Below are 17,894 nucleotides of genomic sequence, written 5' to 3' on the forward strand. Positions count from 1 at the left end.
TATAAGTGTGAAGCTCTAAACAATCAAATTAGGACGCACCTCGAAAATTTCACTATAAAAATTGAAAACTTTCAAAATACCCATCAAAATGCTCATCAAAATGCAAATAACGATGAGTTGGAATAGTTGAAAAAGAGCAAACTATTAAATTATTAAAAAGTTGGTGTATTTTGACGAGTTTTCCAACAAAAATTAATGCGGGATCAACTAATCCCCTAAAAAATAATGTATAACACTATATACAGAGTTCTAAAAATGGAAAAATAAACTAAAATTATGTTCTATAATATATAAACATTAATGAAGTAAATGGTGGTATTTGGATAAAACAAAGGGTGGAACAAGCTGGGCTTGGGCCAGTCCAACCCAGCCCGACCCGGTCCTACAAGGCTAAGGCCGGGCCAAAAACAAATGAACAAAAAAATAAGGTTGGGCCGGCATTAGCCCTGGCACCCTCAAGTCATAGTTTGTGGCCCAAGCGCTCCTTTGTTAGGGCTGCGCCGCCGATTGCCAGCCCTAGATACAACTAGTGATCGGCCAATTTAAAAAAATCGACCGACTAAATAGGGATCGATCACTGCTCAATCCCGAGTTGGCCCGATTCCAAAGGTTATGTATTATAAAAATTTTATACAGTGCACTAATAAGCCGATTTAACGTACCAATCGGCACAAATCGACCGAGCACTAATCAGTGATTTGTTGTAAAGATCGTCCAATTTGTGTCCTATTACGGTGAAAAAATCTATGACCACTTGAAAAATCTTGAAAATTGAAAGTCTAAAATTACAGTACCAGATGGACTATTTTCAAACCTTGGAATCTATTTTTTCTCATATCCATACATCTTGAGGTCAAGACAAACAATAGGAAGATTTTTGGGTATCAAAATAACCTTTTCTATTTTGGTGTGGTTTGTATTAGGCTGAGGCCCTAAACAATCAAAGTAATGGCCTGAAAATTTATTTTTATATCTAATTATAAAATTTAAAGTTTGAAAAATAATGTAAATCAAGCTGATTTATCAACACTTAAAAATTAACGGTCCAAAAAATGCAATACATGATGCACTATTTCTGAGACAAGAAATCCAGTTTTTCTCATATTTATATATCTTGAAGTCAAGATGATAGATTTGAGCAATTTTGGGTAACAAAACAACCTTTTCTAGTGAATTTTTGAAGAATGTCTTAATTTGATTATTTAGAGCCTCACTCTTATATAATTTTTTTCCTTATTTAAATACACAATAAAAGCTTATACTTTTTATACAGTATGGTCACAATTACCACTAACCATTAAATGTAATGGTCACAATTACCTCTAACCATTAAATGTAAAATTGGATCACTAGGAAGCATATCTTTAAGTACCCTCAAAGTCAAAGAAAAAGTTTCTTTAACATTGCAACATACCTTTAGCTTACCGATTTCTTGACATTCTTATATCAAAGCCAGAGAGTCTTGCATACAAATTGCTTGTGTCAATCAGTTTAGGACCCGGTTTTTATGCGACCAAGCCCACATATGTAGAAATGCGGGCCTTTTAATAAATCTATTTTTAAGATGGATTTTAACACTTAATTTTTAAAGACATAATCTCTAATATAGAGATCATGAATATGAATAAATAAACAACTTTAAAAAACTAGAAATAATAATTCGAATAAAAAAACATTTGAACCGTTAGTTTCCATTATTTTTAGATGGAACACCTACTTGCATCCATCTTAAAGATGGATGCTTTACACTTTATGGACTGCATAGCGGTACTGCCCGCATGAAACAATTTTCCATCATTTTATTAGATTTATTTTATCAATTCAATTGTTGGTATCTTCATTCAGGATTTTACTAGTATGCGACAAAAGTGCAACCATTGCTTTGAAGTTGCCTTACCACCCTTTTTTTTGGGTTGAATAAATAGATCGATCCATTCTCGTTTTTCTTGGGTAGTTCAATGGTCGGTCCATTTTATTTGTTCTTGGGTGGGTATCAAACTAGAGATCTAGCAATGCTAAATGGCCACTGCTACTAATCCAACCCAAGCCCGATTTCTATATTGATATGGCTGAGTAACCATCATTAAGCATGTAGTAGAAATTTTTTTGAAACTCAATTATGCCTATAATATTTTTTGTTTTACTTATTTTATATGACAATATAAAAAACAATATAATGTCAATTTTAAACCATTTTTTACATTTTTTTGGGATTTTCTAATCCAAATTACATTTTTCAATAAAAATCGAGCCACTGATCGGTCGATTTAATCCGAATCGGTCCGACTAGTCAGCCCGACTCGTTCTTTTGAACACCGGATACAACACATTTTGAGCCATTTTTTATATTTTAAAACTTTAAATAAATAATGTACTCATATGAAAATGAAATATAACGTGCCTGCATTTCCTATTGTAAAAAAATCGAGAGCAATATATCAACCGTTTTTCCAATATATAACGGTGGCTATAAACATCAAATTGCCCATATTTTAACGTATCATGCCATTTTAACTGTCTAGGGTGAGGGCAAAGCCTATCCCCATTAAAATCGGCCTGATAAATATGATACTTAAATATGTTTTTCTGAATATTATTGATGCATAGAAGAAAAGGTGAAATAAATCAAATTTGTTGTGAAAAACCTCAACCACATGGGTAAAATGGCAATGTGAACAACCTTTAAAATAAACAATCGTTTGACAAAGCAAACATGGGATTTTTCATATATATAACCGGTGAATATTATCAATGATTTCATTATGTAATCCTAGCTTAACCCAAAAAACATATCTATATGCCCCAAAATATCCCTATAAGTCGAGAGAATTGAAGTCACATATGCAAACAACATTCACAGGTAAATAGTAAACCATAGAAGTATGGCCATCCATTCCAAATGATAGCTAATGGAGACTAAACATATATTTTCCCCGGGTACAATTGGTATCTAGTATTTGTCATCAAGGATAGATAATGAATACCAGTGTTTTAAAACCCAAATTTGGGTGTTGGATCGACCCTCTACCTTGCAGATTTGGATTTTAAGTTTTGGAAATAGTACATATTGTAATGCATTTTTAGACCGTCAATTTTCAATATTTTCAAGTTTTTATAGATAGCTCGATCTAAACTATTTTTCAAGCTTTAAATTTTATAATTAGAAATGAAAATATATTTTAAGGCTATCACATAGATTTCCAGTATTGAAACCACATTTCTCAAAACTATTTGAAGGTGCGCTTTAGTTTGATTTGTTAGAGCCTCGGCTCTATACAAACTGCACCCAAATAAAAATTACCTCAAAAATTATAAGACCCTAAATTTTGATTTCCTAAAACCAACAAGGCAACATAAATTTTCAGTTATTTTTCAATTTTCTAAACTCTAAAGTAAAATAGTAAAGAATAAAATAAATAAATAATGTGTTGAAAATATCGCCCAAATTTGGAGCAGCCGGTTCACATCTTGAACCGGCAAACCAGCCAGCCTATTATTTGGACCGGCCGATTCACCGGTTCGAAGCCTTCGTCGACTCATTGACTGGACCGGACTCGAGAAGGTACACCGGGCAAACCGGTTCGACCCGTCCAGTCCTGTGTACAACACTGATCTATACATCAAATCTCTTAAATCCAGTGGAGAATATTGTGACACCATAAAGAGATATGGGGATTACAATGGGGATTACACCATAAATAGATATGGGGATTACTATCATGGGGATTACACCATAAATAGATATGGGCATTACTATCATGGGGATTACACTATAAACATAAAGAGATATGGGGATTACGATCAGGGTTTGAGACTGACTGGAGCCCATGCCAAATTCCTTGATAACTGAAGGTTTGGATAACTCAGAATTCAAATCAGAAGGCAACCTATATATAATCATTTTGATGCATACAATGACCAATTGATCAAAAAAGAAAAGATAAGTTTGGAAAACCCAGGGAAATAGCTCTGTCAGGCAATTTATGAGTTCAGCTCATGTCTCGGGGCAGCTGTAGAATATTTTAATAAGCTCTAGTAAAAATACGATAGTAATTAAAAGGAAGCATAACAACATTATTCATGAATGCTGAATCAATGTCATCTGACACCTGTGCAATAAGCAAATTTCATGGAATAAAAGCATAAAAATTACCATAACCTGCAGAAAGAGTAATGTTTTTTATTTGCTCATATGGATAAGGTAATGAAAAATATTATATCCATAGGCATACAGATAGAATAATGAAAATTACTAAACAAAAACCATAATTTACAGAATAGAGGACTTCTGAATTTATTCCCAGCAACTTACCTTGTATGAGTAACATGGTGGGTACCCTTGATAGGAGTTTCCATTTGAAAAGCAGTCATGGACGTCTCTTCGGGGTTATCATTACGGCACCGCAATCCACTGGCACTCGAGTGGGAAAAGTCAGCCCCGTACTTTATAGGAAAGACCATCCACATCCTCTGTATAATCTGTTAACAAATATTCTTGAGAGAAATGAATACCAAATCCATGTGCAGGCTTCAATGTTTTATGACGGCTTCCTCAAGAAACCAAAGCAGCTACAACGAACCATGTCTGGATCATACTCTGAAGTTGAAAATCCTTCCCAAACATGGGGATTATGGAGAAGGCACGAAATCTTATACTAAAAATACAATAATAGTGGTAACGGTAGTGCCTTAACTAGAAGATATATCAAAACACCAGATTCCTGCATATCAAACCCCGAGCAATTCTCTTAATAAATCATCTATTCATCAAGAAAAATTATAGATGCATCTATAATGAATTGGGGCTTCAGGGACATTAGCTATCAGGGACAAGTAATGATTAACTAACGGGAACTACCTGAAATATCAATTGAATGCATTGGCTACATGGGACAGACATGCTCTGGATTCTAATTTGCAAGTTTACAAGAAATCAGTCTGTAATACCATCAAACTGGTGTGGACAGGTAGTCCATGATGCATTAAACAACACAGGCATTTGTAATCTTTTGAGAGTTTGATTTTGCTTTCGAGTTATAATTTAATCCTTTTCATTCTCATGCTGCAAACAGCCAACAGAGAACTATGATCTACTATCCAAGTGACTTGAAGTGCCATACAACTATGGTGCACAACCAATGGGAATTGGGATGTTAGTTTGTTGAACAGTGTGTACTATTTGATGGATGAATGCTAATGTAATGTACCCAATAATGGAAATCAGTATAGGTCTCTATGATGAAAATTCTGAAATATAAGATTTGCATGTATGCGGTTCTTATAGGCTCACCCTGTAAGAGAGACATTGATGCCCCAATTTAAGTGTATTGCATTGCATAAAGTGACGAGTATACCTCCCCCTTGAAGTAGTTTTTCTCTTGGACATGTGGCTATCTAACTTGATGTGCTTGGCGCTTTTATGAAATTCTGACTTAATAGCTGCCTGCATGTATAGCTGCAAATTACAGAATACATATTTTTCTTTTGGTGGATCATATACAGTGATTTAAAAAGCGCACCGCCTAGTGTCTGGGCGGCTGCCTAGGCGGTCCAGACGCCCAGGCCTAGGGGAATATCCCTGGGTGCTCGGGAACCCGCCTAGGTGGCCACCTTGGGCCTGCGCCCCGCCTAAGGGCGGAAATGCCCCTCATGAGGGCATTGTTTTATCATTTTTTTTAATACTAAAGAGGTAAAATTGTGGGTTTTAGGTTCATTTGAAACCTAAAACCCATTAAAGCCTATTTTAGAGAGAGAAAAACCCCACAATTTTTTGCTTTCTACTGGGCCACCCAGGTTCTGGGCGTCTGCTTGGGCGTTGGGCGGCCTGGACCCCCCCGGTCGCCTAGCAGTTTTTAAAACACTGATCGTATAGTATAAAACCATTACCTTAGATACAAGGAGATCACAATTACCCATAGCCATCATATGTGAAATCTAACTCTTGATTTGTGTCTTGAAGTTCAAAAAAATTTCTTTTAGACTTTGAGCTTGGAAAATGAGCCAGGCCTGGCCACCTGATTTCATGTCCAGCAACTAAGGTTGATTTGACTCCTTGTATTAAAAGTGATGGTATTATGGTATACTTTTCGCTTTCCTCATGTTTTGTGTTTGGCTCATTCAGCGGTAGGAATCGAACTTGGAATGTACTGTTGCAGTACTCAACAACTAATCAATCGGGCCCAAGCCCGATACTTACAATATACATCTTAGTTGGCGTAGATGCGGATGAAATGTCTAAGGGACTAATTCTTTATTGTAATAAACTAAAGGCCATTTGTTATGGGAGTGAGAATACTACCTTGAAGCGTAGTCTTAGCCAAGAGATTGCACCTCAAAATTGGAGGTTTTGTGCTTGAGAATCAAGTTCCTTCATAAGATGCTAACTACATGATATTTTAGGCTGTGTTCAGAAGTGTGGCATAGATAGCAAGCTGCACATATTTTGCGAACCATAGTTACATAGCTACATTAATATAGGGTTTGAGGTCCTCAGGAACTTATTTGACTCCCCAGAGAAAAAGAAAATGATAGAAAACTGCACCTCTTTGTTGAGATGTAATACCATCTGATTCTGCATAGACCCCAGCTGCTTAGCTTAATCACTTAACAATTCTTTGATTACTAGATTATCATGGGTTTCTGTTCCCTCTTCTTCTATGTCTTTAGAGGTGTTTACGACAATGGGAAAGGAGTGGGTGAATGTAATGGAGATACCTGGCACGAGAAGGGCACCTGTGCTATCTTAAGGGATGCCATTTGCAAAGTTCAATGGAGCAAATAACTGAATCCACATCATTCCGATTCAATACAACCATTTTGAAATCCAGTCTACTCTAGGAACACAATACTAGGGTGTTTATCCAACTACGACACAAAACCAAGTGGGGCACAAATTTCTCACACTGGAGACCTCAGTAAACTTATAAGATGTGAACATCCAATGGAGAATTTCAAGTATCAACGCATATCTAATATCTTAAGATGCATACATAAATCAGTTTTGAGAGTATTGTAATGGTCAATCACTCCACAAATGAGTAAAAGATATAAGAAAATGAAGGTATCAAGGTAAAACTTGGCAAATTAAAATCCACTTGTTAGAAAATAGACACATCCCTGTGGCTGCCTAAGGATCAGTCTTCCACATGTAATTGCTAGTTGTCCAGCTTACATTAACAATTGTCCAACCCCTTTAGGCGTCAACCTACACGGAGAAAAGTTTACCTACAACCACCGCAAAATCAAATTGCACACTTATTTCGATTGCCATAGTGGATCATGACATTGTGACTGAAGTTCCCATACATTTTTCTTCCATCATCATCATCATTATAGCCTTTTTCCAACTATTTAGGGTCGACTACATTAATCCTGATCCCCTATTCTGCTCTACCACAGACTATACCCATAAGTTCGCAATATCTTTTCTCACCAATTCCAACCATGTCATTTTGGACCTACCCCTTGCTCTTTTTAGACCTTCCATTTGAACCATCTCACACCTCCTAATAGGTGTTGTATTGGGTATGTGCTGCATGGCCAGCCACTCCTAAGTTCTTCTAGATATTTTTATTTCTAATTTTATCCCTTCTTGTCTTACCACTCATCCATCTCAATATCCTCATCTCAGCTACACTCATACTATGGGTATGTTGTTTCTTGACCGCCCAACATTTCGCCCCATAAAGCAAAACTAATCTCACAGTTGTCTTCTAGAACTTTCCCTTCGACTTCATTGGTATGCGGCGGTCACATAAAACTCCAGTTGCACATCTCCACTTTGCCCACACAGCTCTAATTCTATGTGTGACATTTTCCTCAATCTCTCCATGTTTCCTCCATTTCCCAAAATCTTTTCCCTTGTGATTTAGGACGAGCTCATTCCACATGATCAAGTCCCTTGACGAGGTGTATTCTTGCACACAAATACCAGGTAACCTCCTTAAACAACAAAAATGAGGATTATTTTAAAATTTTATGAATGATAAGAATCTAAAAATTTAATAAACCAAAAGGGGACCATCTACATTTAATATTTACAGAAAACCCATCTTGACAAGGCCTATTAAGACTTCCGTAATAGATTTATGAAGAATGTCTGCAAACTTGATAACCAAATCCACAACTCAGAGTTTGCTTCAAGGTCTTCAGGCGAGTATTAGGTTCTCAGATCTAAAATCATTGAGATCTACCTTGAAAAAAATAAGAGATTGATCATTCCACAAGGGAGTTTCAATTCTATAAGAACAACAAAAAGAGTTTCTAATTCTATAAAAAAACAGACAATTGTTCTCATAATTCATTAACAAAAATAATTCACGAAGTAAGAATATGGTAAACTACCATAGTTTTTAACAAAAACAATTCAATAAGTACGTTATAGGTCAACTACCAGAGTACCAGGAACAAATTCATATATTCTATATCCACAGAAACTATACAAGAACCAATACATTTTAAATGATAATCAGCAAAGTAGGAAATAAGACCACTTAGCACTTATGAGTAACACAATAATTTGAGAAGCAGTCAGTTTTATGATAGCATTAGCTCAGAATCAGCAAAGGGAGAAATTAGACCACTTAAAATGTAAGTCTATAGCAAAAAGGAATCAAACATCCAGCCAGCAACCCAGGATCCCATGCGTAAAATGACCTACTGATGTGTACCTATAACGGGAAATATTTAAACTGCATCAAGAACATGTTTCCGGAACATACCAATCTTCTTATCTGTCTGTCTTCTCTCGGAAATCGATCAACTTTAATTTGGTTAATCTCCTGTAGGAACTCTCAGCCCATCAAATCAAAACTCATATACAGGAAAAAAACATCTGGATGTTAACATGATACAACCTTGAAGCCCAGCCCAATTGTAGCCTGCTTGAAAATGCAACCTTTAGGCTTGGGGAATTAGTAGATACAATTTAATACTAGTCTAGAGAAGTGTATATTAGCTTGTAATCAAATTCAAAGCCCAACTGACAACTTCCCCACCTCTCATACCATGAATTTTTTTGCTTCATACTAGAACTTCAAACTTCAAAGTTTAGCACAAGTGCCTGGTCAGGAACGTTAGTACCACAAGTGGACAGTTTTCCACTTACAAAGCCCAATAAAAAGCACAAGAAGAAGTCGGTACCATCATCTTCTGGACGACCCAGTTTCTCCACTAGTGGGAAGAAAACCATCCTTGGCCATCTCAGCAAGGGCATCAATCACTGCTTCAACATTTCCCTCTTTGTGGTTTATCTCCACAACTACTTTGGAAGATTCAGCTTCAGGAACCAAACAATCTCTCAGAACCTCATGGACCAATTCACTCACTTCCTTGCTCCGGCCCTCATGTGAGAGCCCCTTAATCAAAGCTATCACACTAATAATGTTGGGGATATAGCATGAACCCCGCATTTCCCTGTAAAGCTCAAGAGCCTTCCAAATACTCCCTCCCCTACTATGCCCATGTATCATCGCATTATAAGCAGCTTCAGTGGGCTTCCAATTCTTCTCTACCATCGACCTATACACCCTATCAGCCTCACTCATCAACCCTTTCATACAGAAACCTTTCATGAGTGCAACCCCACTATCCCCATCACTCCATCGACCCATTAATTGATCATAGGTGATTTCAGGTGGTATTGAGCCATCATGAAACATTCTGAACAAGAGTTGCTTGGCCTCTTTTGTCCTAGCTTTCTTCGCAAGCCCGTTGATGAGCACGCTGTAGGTCACGACATCAGGGAGAATGCCCCTCTTAACCATCTCGTCGTGAAGGTTGAGAGCGCGACCCACTTCTCCTTCCTTGCAATACGCATCAATAAGTATCGTGTATGTGAAGCAATCAGGACGCAGGCCACCCGCTACGCCCATGCGATTATTAACCATTTGCTCAAACAAATTGTGGGCATCACTCAGCCTCCTTTCCTCGCAGAGCCCTCGAATAAGGGATGAATATGTCACGGCATCAGGTGGCATACCCTTGCCCATTGACTCATGGAAGAGACAGAAAGCTGTGTCCAAATCCCCAATTTTACAATAACCAGTGATCATTGTGCAGTATGTTACGATATCAGGGGTGATACCTTTCTCGGGCATATGGATCGAGAGGATGTCGAGGGCCTCAGCCATTCTCCCCTCTCTGCACAGGCCATTGATGAGCGCATTGTAGGTGATTACACAAGGTGAGAACCCACTATTTGTCATTTCAAGTAAGAGAGAGTAGGCTTCTTCAATATTCCCCTGCTTGCAAAAGCCATCAATAAGTGCTGTGTAGGTCACCCCATTAGGCCTGAGCCCCCTCTCTCTCATCTTATCAAGGAGCTCCACGGCCTTGCGGAGATTCCCGCTTTTACAGACTGCGGAGATGAGAGAGGTGTATGTAACCACATTGGGCACCAACCCATCTCCCGCTGCCATATCCGAGTGCAGGGCAAGGGCACGGTGCACATTTCCTTCCAAACACCACCCATGCACTAGCGTGTTGTAAGTTATACTATCAGGGACCAAGCCAGCCAACCTCACCTTATCGAGCACCGCCTCCGCCTCCTTCAATCTCCGCTCCCGGCAAAATGCATTCACAACCGAATTGAAGGTCACCAAATTGGGCCTGAGGGGGATGGATTCCAGCAAGCGCAGGGCTTCATGGGCTCGACCAGACTTGGCATAGGCATCGATGAGGGTGTTATAGGTGACAAGATTAGGGGAACAGCCTCTAGCCTCCATGTCCTTGAACAGGGCCAAGGCTCCATCAAGATTCCCAGTAGAGCAGAGACCAGAGATGAGGATATTGTACGAGTAGATATTGGGGGAGACAGAGGAGCGGAGCATCTCCGCATAGACATCGGAAGCCAACTTGGGTTTGTGAGATTTGAAGAGGCAATGGATGACGCAATTGTATGCGAGAACGCCGGGCATGAAACCCTCTGACTGAGAGAGACAGAGGGTCGAGAGGGCCTCGTGGGGCATGTTGCAGTCGGCATAGGATCTGATGAGTGCATCAAAAGCGGCAGAGGATGAGGAGGAGGGCCGAAAGAGGGAGTGGGTTTTTCTGAGGGATTCAAAGAGGAGGATGACGAAAGAGGAGGAGGAGGAGATGGGGCGGGTTTCGTGGGAGTTGAGGAGGGAGACGGCAACGGCATGGGCCTGAGAGAAGAGGCGGAAGTGGGAAAGGATGTGGAGGAGAAGGCATTTGGTGAGGAGGAAAGAGGGGTGATTTTGGGCTCGGCGCAGGAAGGAGAGGACAGAGGAGCGGCGGTCAAAGTGGGTTTTCAAGAGGAGAGAGAGAAAAGATTTGTCTGCTTTGGTGGCCACCCAAGAAGAAGAAAGGCCTGAGCTGGAATGCTTATTGTTAGGGATAGAGAGACAAAGTGACATTTATCTCTCGCTCTATTGCCTTTCTGCTTTTAGGCCCTCATACAAAGCGAGCTGGTTCTGGTTCTGAGAGTGAGAAGAAGAAGAAGAGGTGAACACTCCAACTGGGTGTGCCCTTCCTTCTCGTTAGACGACTGTGTGTGAGCAGAGAGCGAGCACTTTCTGCCAATTCCTCGTGCCCATATGCTGTTTGACAACTAGAATCTTGCAGTTCTCGCCCCCTGAGAAGGTGGATGATCTAGCTTCTTATACTGGAAAGCATTGTTTTTTATAACTTGTCTAAAATGTTGATGGAGCCTGCAAACCTGTGTTTGACAGCACCTCGAAGTTCTTGATTCTGAAGACATGAAATTAGGCAGTGTAATTCGTAACGTGTAAGTATTTGTATTTGGATGGGTAATATTAGTTCATTGAATGATAATTTCATAAGTCAAAACAAGACAGACATGCATACTCACACAACTGCTGATAATAAATACAAGAAGTATATAAATAGACCATTCACTTTTTGTACGCGGCCACAATCACTTTTGTATCTTTAGATTTCAAATTAGGTGGTTATAAGAGTGTCATTGAATAGACGACAAAACAACATTGACACCCAGATGCAAATAAAACAATGATTATTGTTATTTTTTATTTTTATATTTTTTTAGCACTTAAAAAATATGTTATTTGAATTTTTAGTTTCTTTAACATGATTCTTGTTTTTTTTAGTTGTAAAGATTTAAGGGGTAGGAAGTTTAAGTTTTCTGAAAAAAGATATGAATAGGGATTTAGCATAGTTGGTCTGTTAGGATATGTTAGACTGGGTTTTACGAGTTAAGGGAGAGATAGAGTTAAGTTTTATTATTATTATTATTATTATTGCTTTTAGTCTGTATTTAAAGGGAAGATGTCCCTTCTTTATAAAGAGAGCGATTGGAAAACAAAGAAAGTGTTTGATCTTGCAAAAATATCTTGGGGTGGACTCCCTTGCATATCTAGAGAGAAAATATAATCTCTTAAACCTTTATTTTCATTTTTATTTTTCTAGTTTATTATTTTTCCTTGCAACACACCCCTACAAATATGCACCTAACAAGAACAATGCACTCATCCTGCTTCTATGGCTTGGTTTGACAAATGTGGAAGAAGATGGATTGAACAAGATTTATAATATGGATGCAACCTTTGTCAACTAGATGCAATAACTTTGCTTCTCTTGTTACGTGAATTTTTATACTTACTGGCATAGGCTCCCGACAAGGATTGTATTAGATAAAAAAGAAATCGAAACCCGACCCAGTCAAAATCATCATCATCATCCGAGCCTTACCAACACTATTTCGGATCAGCTTCCTAACCCAATCAATAAAGCACAATGAATAAACTGTTGAAGAACAACAAATAATAGATAACTCATAAACCAGTAAACAAACAAACAATAAGTTGAGTACAAAAACAATTGCAACAGAGCAATAGTCTACAATGACAATGGAGACAAAACATCATCCCTTCTCATAAACTAACCACACTCCCATTCTATTTAAACTAACGTTCTAATGGGATTGTATACAATGAGACCAGTTACATTTGATACAAGGAAGCCACAATTACTTACAACCATTGTGAAATCTGATAGTTTGAGTGTCACAAAGTTCGTGAAAATTACTTTTGAAGTTTGAGCTTGGTCAATAAAAAAAAATGCAACCATCTAATTTCACATCCAATGGTCAACATTAATTGTGACCGCCTTGTGCCAAAGATAAGTAGTCCCATTGTATACTTTTTCTTATCCAATGGCATTTTTTATAGTTCGTAAGCAAATCACATCCTGAATATAAAAAAATTTCAGTTACTTAAAAGAAGAAGTTTATATAAGGTGTTAACCTTATACTGTACGGGTAAGCTGCACCTAAAAAACCCACTAGATAAGGTTTTTCCTATGCTGGAAGACACTCAAATTGATCATCTCGACCTTGTGATTCATAGACATGAAAAAAAGGGGATTTCTAGTCCTAAAAATAGTTCATCTTCCAACACATTATCTAGACCATCCATTTTCAAGATTTTCAAGTATTTTATAGATTTGCTTGATCGTCACCATTTCTAGAACTTTAAATTTCATAATTGGGAACAACAATAGGTTTCTGGAACTTAAAACCATTTATCTTTTGTACATAGAGGTCATCATCTTTGTCCCCTAAATTTCAAAATGGGTGGTTGTAACTGTGTTGTTGAATAGACATAAAGTTCCAAAAAAAAAAAATTCTCGGACTTCATAACTCACCTCAAACCATCGAATTTGACATCTAATGCGAGGGAATGATTGTGATCCAGGTACAAAAGATAAAAGGTTGTTTTATAGACAATCCCTTCAAGTAAACAATTTGAAGAGTTCACAGCATAAAAATAAATAAAAAAATAAAAAAAATAATTAAAAAAAAAACAATTTGAAGAGTTAGAATAATCATACCATATGGTACATAATTATATAAGAAGGGAATCCAGAGCACAATTTAATTCGTAAGATTAAAGCGAACAGCAAATAATGGTCAAACATTAAAGAACGGAAAATGTATTGCTAGCAGGCAAATTAATGGCTAATATACGTAATGCAATAGTTCAACATTCACCCATAATAAGTTTTATTTTTCACTTCCAAAATATTTCCAAATTTTATAAATTTCGAATTCAACCATATATGAAAAATCAAGAGCAACCACATGTGAAAAATCAGAAACCCTAACCCTAACCATAAACACAAAAAACACAAATGTAAAATCCATGCCAAAAGGGCATCATCCGTACCTTATAATCAGAGAGAGCAGCTGTTATGGTTACAATCACAAGGTTAGGTTTCACAGAGAGATTAGCGCCTAGCTAGGAGAGAGAAGACTGAGCTCGGCTCGGGGAGAGAGCTGCGAGAGTTTCAACGAGTCACATTAGAGCAAGATGCAACATTTTTAAGGCTCAAAAACTTTTTTTCTTATATTCATACATTAATTCAACATTTTAAGGTTGCAACCATATATAAATTTTTCTCGGGTAATTATTTAAGTATGACTTTTATTTATCGCAACAAAAACTTATTTGGTAACTTGATTTAAATATATTATATTAATTTAAATATAAAATATATACATACATTATTTAATATAACTAAAAAGTATATAACTATATTTATTTAAACATTATATATTAAATATTATTTATATTATATATATTATATCGTAAATATCTATTATATAAATAAAATATATTATATGATAAGGGTGTGGTTTGTATAGAGTCAAGGTTCCAAATAACCAAAGTAAAGCACACCTTCATATAGTGTCTAGAAATGTGGTTTCAATACTATAAATCTTTGTAATAGCCTTAAAATATTTTTCATATTTAATTATAAAATTTAAAGCTTCAAAAATAGTTTAGATCCCTCAGATCTATAAAAATTTAAAAATCTTGAAAATTGACGATCCAAATGTGCATCACAAGATACACTATTTCAAAAACTTGAAAAGCATTTTTTTCTCATGTCCACGCATGTTGATGTCAAGATGATCAATTTGAGGATATTTGGTCATCAAAACAACTTATTCTAATGAAAGTTTTTAGGTGGGCTCTAGTTTGATGGTTTAGAGCCTCGTCTCTATATAAACTTTTTCCTTATAATAAATATAGAATCTATACGCAATGTAATATATAGGGTGGGGTTGGTATAGAGCCGGTGCTTTAAACAATCAAAATAAAGCACACCTTCAAATAGTATCGAAAAATATGGTTTCAATATTGGAAATTTTTGCAATGGCCTTAAAATATATTAACATCTTTAATTATAAAAATTTGAAGCTTAAAAAATAATGTAGATCGAGCATATCTATGAAAACCTGAAAATCTTGAAAATTGACAGTCCAAAAATCCATTACAATATGCACTATTTCTAAATATACTATATATTGTTTAGATATACTATATTAGATTATATAAAACATTTATAGTATAATATATATAATGTAATATATATTTATATAATATAATATAGTCTAATCTAACATAACATAATATAACATATATAATATAACAAAATATAATATAATATAATAGGTGTGATTTGTATGAAGCCGAGCCTAAACAATCAAAGTAAGGTGCACCTTCAAATAGTGTCGAAATAGTGTCAATACTGGAAATGATTGTGATGGCCTAAAAATTGATTTTTATATCTAATTATAAAATTTAATGCTTCAAAAATAGTGTAGATCATGTAGATTTACAAACACTAGAAAACTAACGGTTAAAAAATGCATTACAAAATGCACTATTTCCAAGACTTGAAATTTATTATTTTTTTTATCATGTCTGTGCATCTTGAGGTCGAAATGATCAATTTGAGTATTTTCGAGCATTCCAAACAACCTTTTCTAGTGAATTTTTTAGGTGTGTCTTAATTTTATTGTTTAGGGCATCACCCTTATATAAAAAAAATTTTAATATAATATAATAATTTATTTTAAAAAAATTATATATAGCCGAGACCTAAACAATTAAACTAGAAGAGGTTGTTTTGATTCCCAGATATCCTCAAATTGATCATCTCGACATTAAGATGCATGGACATGAGAAAAAAATATTTCAAGTTTTGAAAATAGTGTATCTTATAACGCATTTTTGGAGTGTCAATTTTCAAGATTTTCAAGTTCTCATAGATCTGCTTGATGAACACTATTTTTTAAACTTTAAATTTTATAATTAAAGATGAACATATATTTTAAGACTATCACAAAATTTTTCAGTATTGAAACCATATTTCTCAACACTATTTGAAGGTACACTTTACTTTGATTCTATAGAGCGTCAGCTCTATACAAACTGCAACCTAATTTATTTGACGATTTAAAACATCTTACAAAAATAAGGAATTAGGGTGAGGTAAAGGTGGTTAGGGGGACGGATGCCTTAACATATTTCCGGCCCTATACTCCCACTATTAATATATCAAAAATAAAAATAAAAATAATCTTACATAGGGGAAGATAGAACGTTGCAATATTATTTTTTATATTTTTCTATCGTTCTAGCATTTGAAAGGAGAGAGGGGTACATAGGGGAAGATAGAACGTTGCAATATTCTTTTTTGTATTTTTCTATCGTCCTAGCATTTGTGAGGAGAGAGGGGTAAATGGTGGTCTTATGGGACCAAAATGGACATTTGGTTCCTATGGCAAAACATTAATCTTTGATCACAAGGGGTAAATGGTGGTCTTATGGGACCAAAATGAACATTTGGTTCCTATGGCAAAACATTAATCTTTGATTCACTTTGTGATCAATCCAAAAAACAAAAATATTCTAGGTATTTAAAGCTCCAATACCTACTAGAGCATCTTTTGGAGCTCCAAAAATAATTTGAAATTTACTGGGTTCAAGCAAATCCCCTAACATGATATTTTGACCAAGGGACAAATTTTGCAATTTGTTCTCACAGGACCACTAAAGCTTTTACCCCTCGAATCCTTGCATGCACTCCTCATATACTAATAAGTTTTCCGTTAGATTAATCATCTTATCGGAAAAGTCTTAAATCTTTTCTATGGAAAAAGTTCATATAAGGTGCACCTCATAAATCCTTTGAGAAAGGAAGTTTTGATGTTGAAAAACCCTCTAAACGATCGTATCAACATTAAAATGTGTGGATTGAGATGTGTGGATGGGAAATCTATATATCTATAATTATATGTCATATATTTATATTTATATATTGGACCCGATTTCTATGCAACCAAACTCGCTTATGTAGAAATACAGGCTTCTTAATAAATATATTTTTGAGATGGATTTTAAGACTTAATTTTAAAGATATGTAATCTCTGACATGGAGATCATGAATATGAAAAAGTAAATAAATTTTAAAAACTAGAAATAATAATTCTAGTAAAAAAACATTTGAACTGTTAGTTTACATTGTTTTCAGATGAAAACCTTGTTTTTAGATGAAAAACCTGATTGCATCCATCTTTAAGATTGATGCTTTACACTTTCTGGACCGCATATGTAGAAATGCAATCCAGGGGCATGAAACGTAAACTTTCACCTTAAAACCTCATTCAAGATATAATTTGGGCATCAGAAATTTCTATGATGACTCTGAAAACAATTTCCACCAACTGAAAATTGTAGCTCAAAAAAAGGTACAAATCTCACGGATTCGTGAATACTTGAAATAGCCAATCTAACTAATGTGTACAGGACTAAAAATCTTTTTTTGTTTTTACATAACCATAATAGTCAAAGTCGAAATAATTAATTTGAAGGTTTTCCAAAGCCAAAACTTTAATTTTCTGTGACTTTTGAAGTGAAGCTTTGATACGGCTACAGCTCTCTCTAAACATTTTCCTTTTATATAATGCATTTATATAGAGCCCGGACCAACCTGATTTTTCTTCCAGGTCCGGCCCGACATGCCCAATACAATTTTGGAACAGGCTCAAGCCACGTCTGGCCCATGGTACACCCAACTTCATAAACATGAAAAATAGAGAGACC

The 17,894-nt window shown here is 36.0% G+C and overlaps 1 protein-coding gene across 2 annotated transcripts; it reads right to left on the bottom strand.

Moving 5' to 3' along the window:
* Positions 1-4,160: 4,160 nt before the first annotated feature.
* On the bottom strand, positions 4,161-14,363 carry EMB2745 (Tetratricopeptide repeat (TPR)-like superfamily protein). Of its 2 annotated transcripts, XM_020665833.2 has the most exons (4): positions 14,166-14,361; positions 12,602-12,713; positions 8,721-11,709; positions 4,161-4,721 (listed from the first exon to the last, which is right to left on the bottom strand). In XM_020665833.2, the coding sequence occupies exon 3, from the start codon at positions 11,373-11,375 to the stop codon at positions 9,144-9,146; it is 2,232 nt and encodes a 743-aa protein (XP_020521492.1). In that variant the 5' UTR covers positions 11,376-11,709; positions 12,602-12,713; positions 14,166-14,361; the 3' UTR covers positions 4,161-4,721; positions 8,721-9,143. The 2 variants fall into 2 exon arrangements, with proteins under 2 accessions (XP_020521492.1, XP_006842237.1); XM_006842174.4 differs by lacking the exon at positions 12,602-12,713 and having other exon boundaries at positions 14,166-14,363.
* Between the last annotated feature and the right edge of the window lie 3,531 nt (positions 14,364-17,894).

This window comes from Amborella trichopoda, chromosome 5 (genome assembly GCF_054954075.1).
Source record: "Amborella trichopoda isolate Santa Cruz 75 chromosome 5, AtrichopodaSantaCruz75HAP2 v2.0, whole genome shotgun sequence".
Lineage (NCBI taxonomy): Eukaryota > Viridiplantae > Streptophyta > Magnoliopsida > Amborellales > Amborellaceae > Amborella > Amborella trichopoda.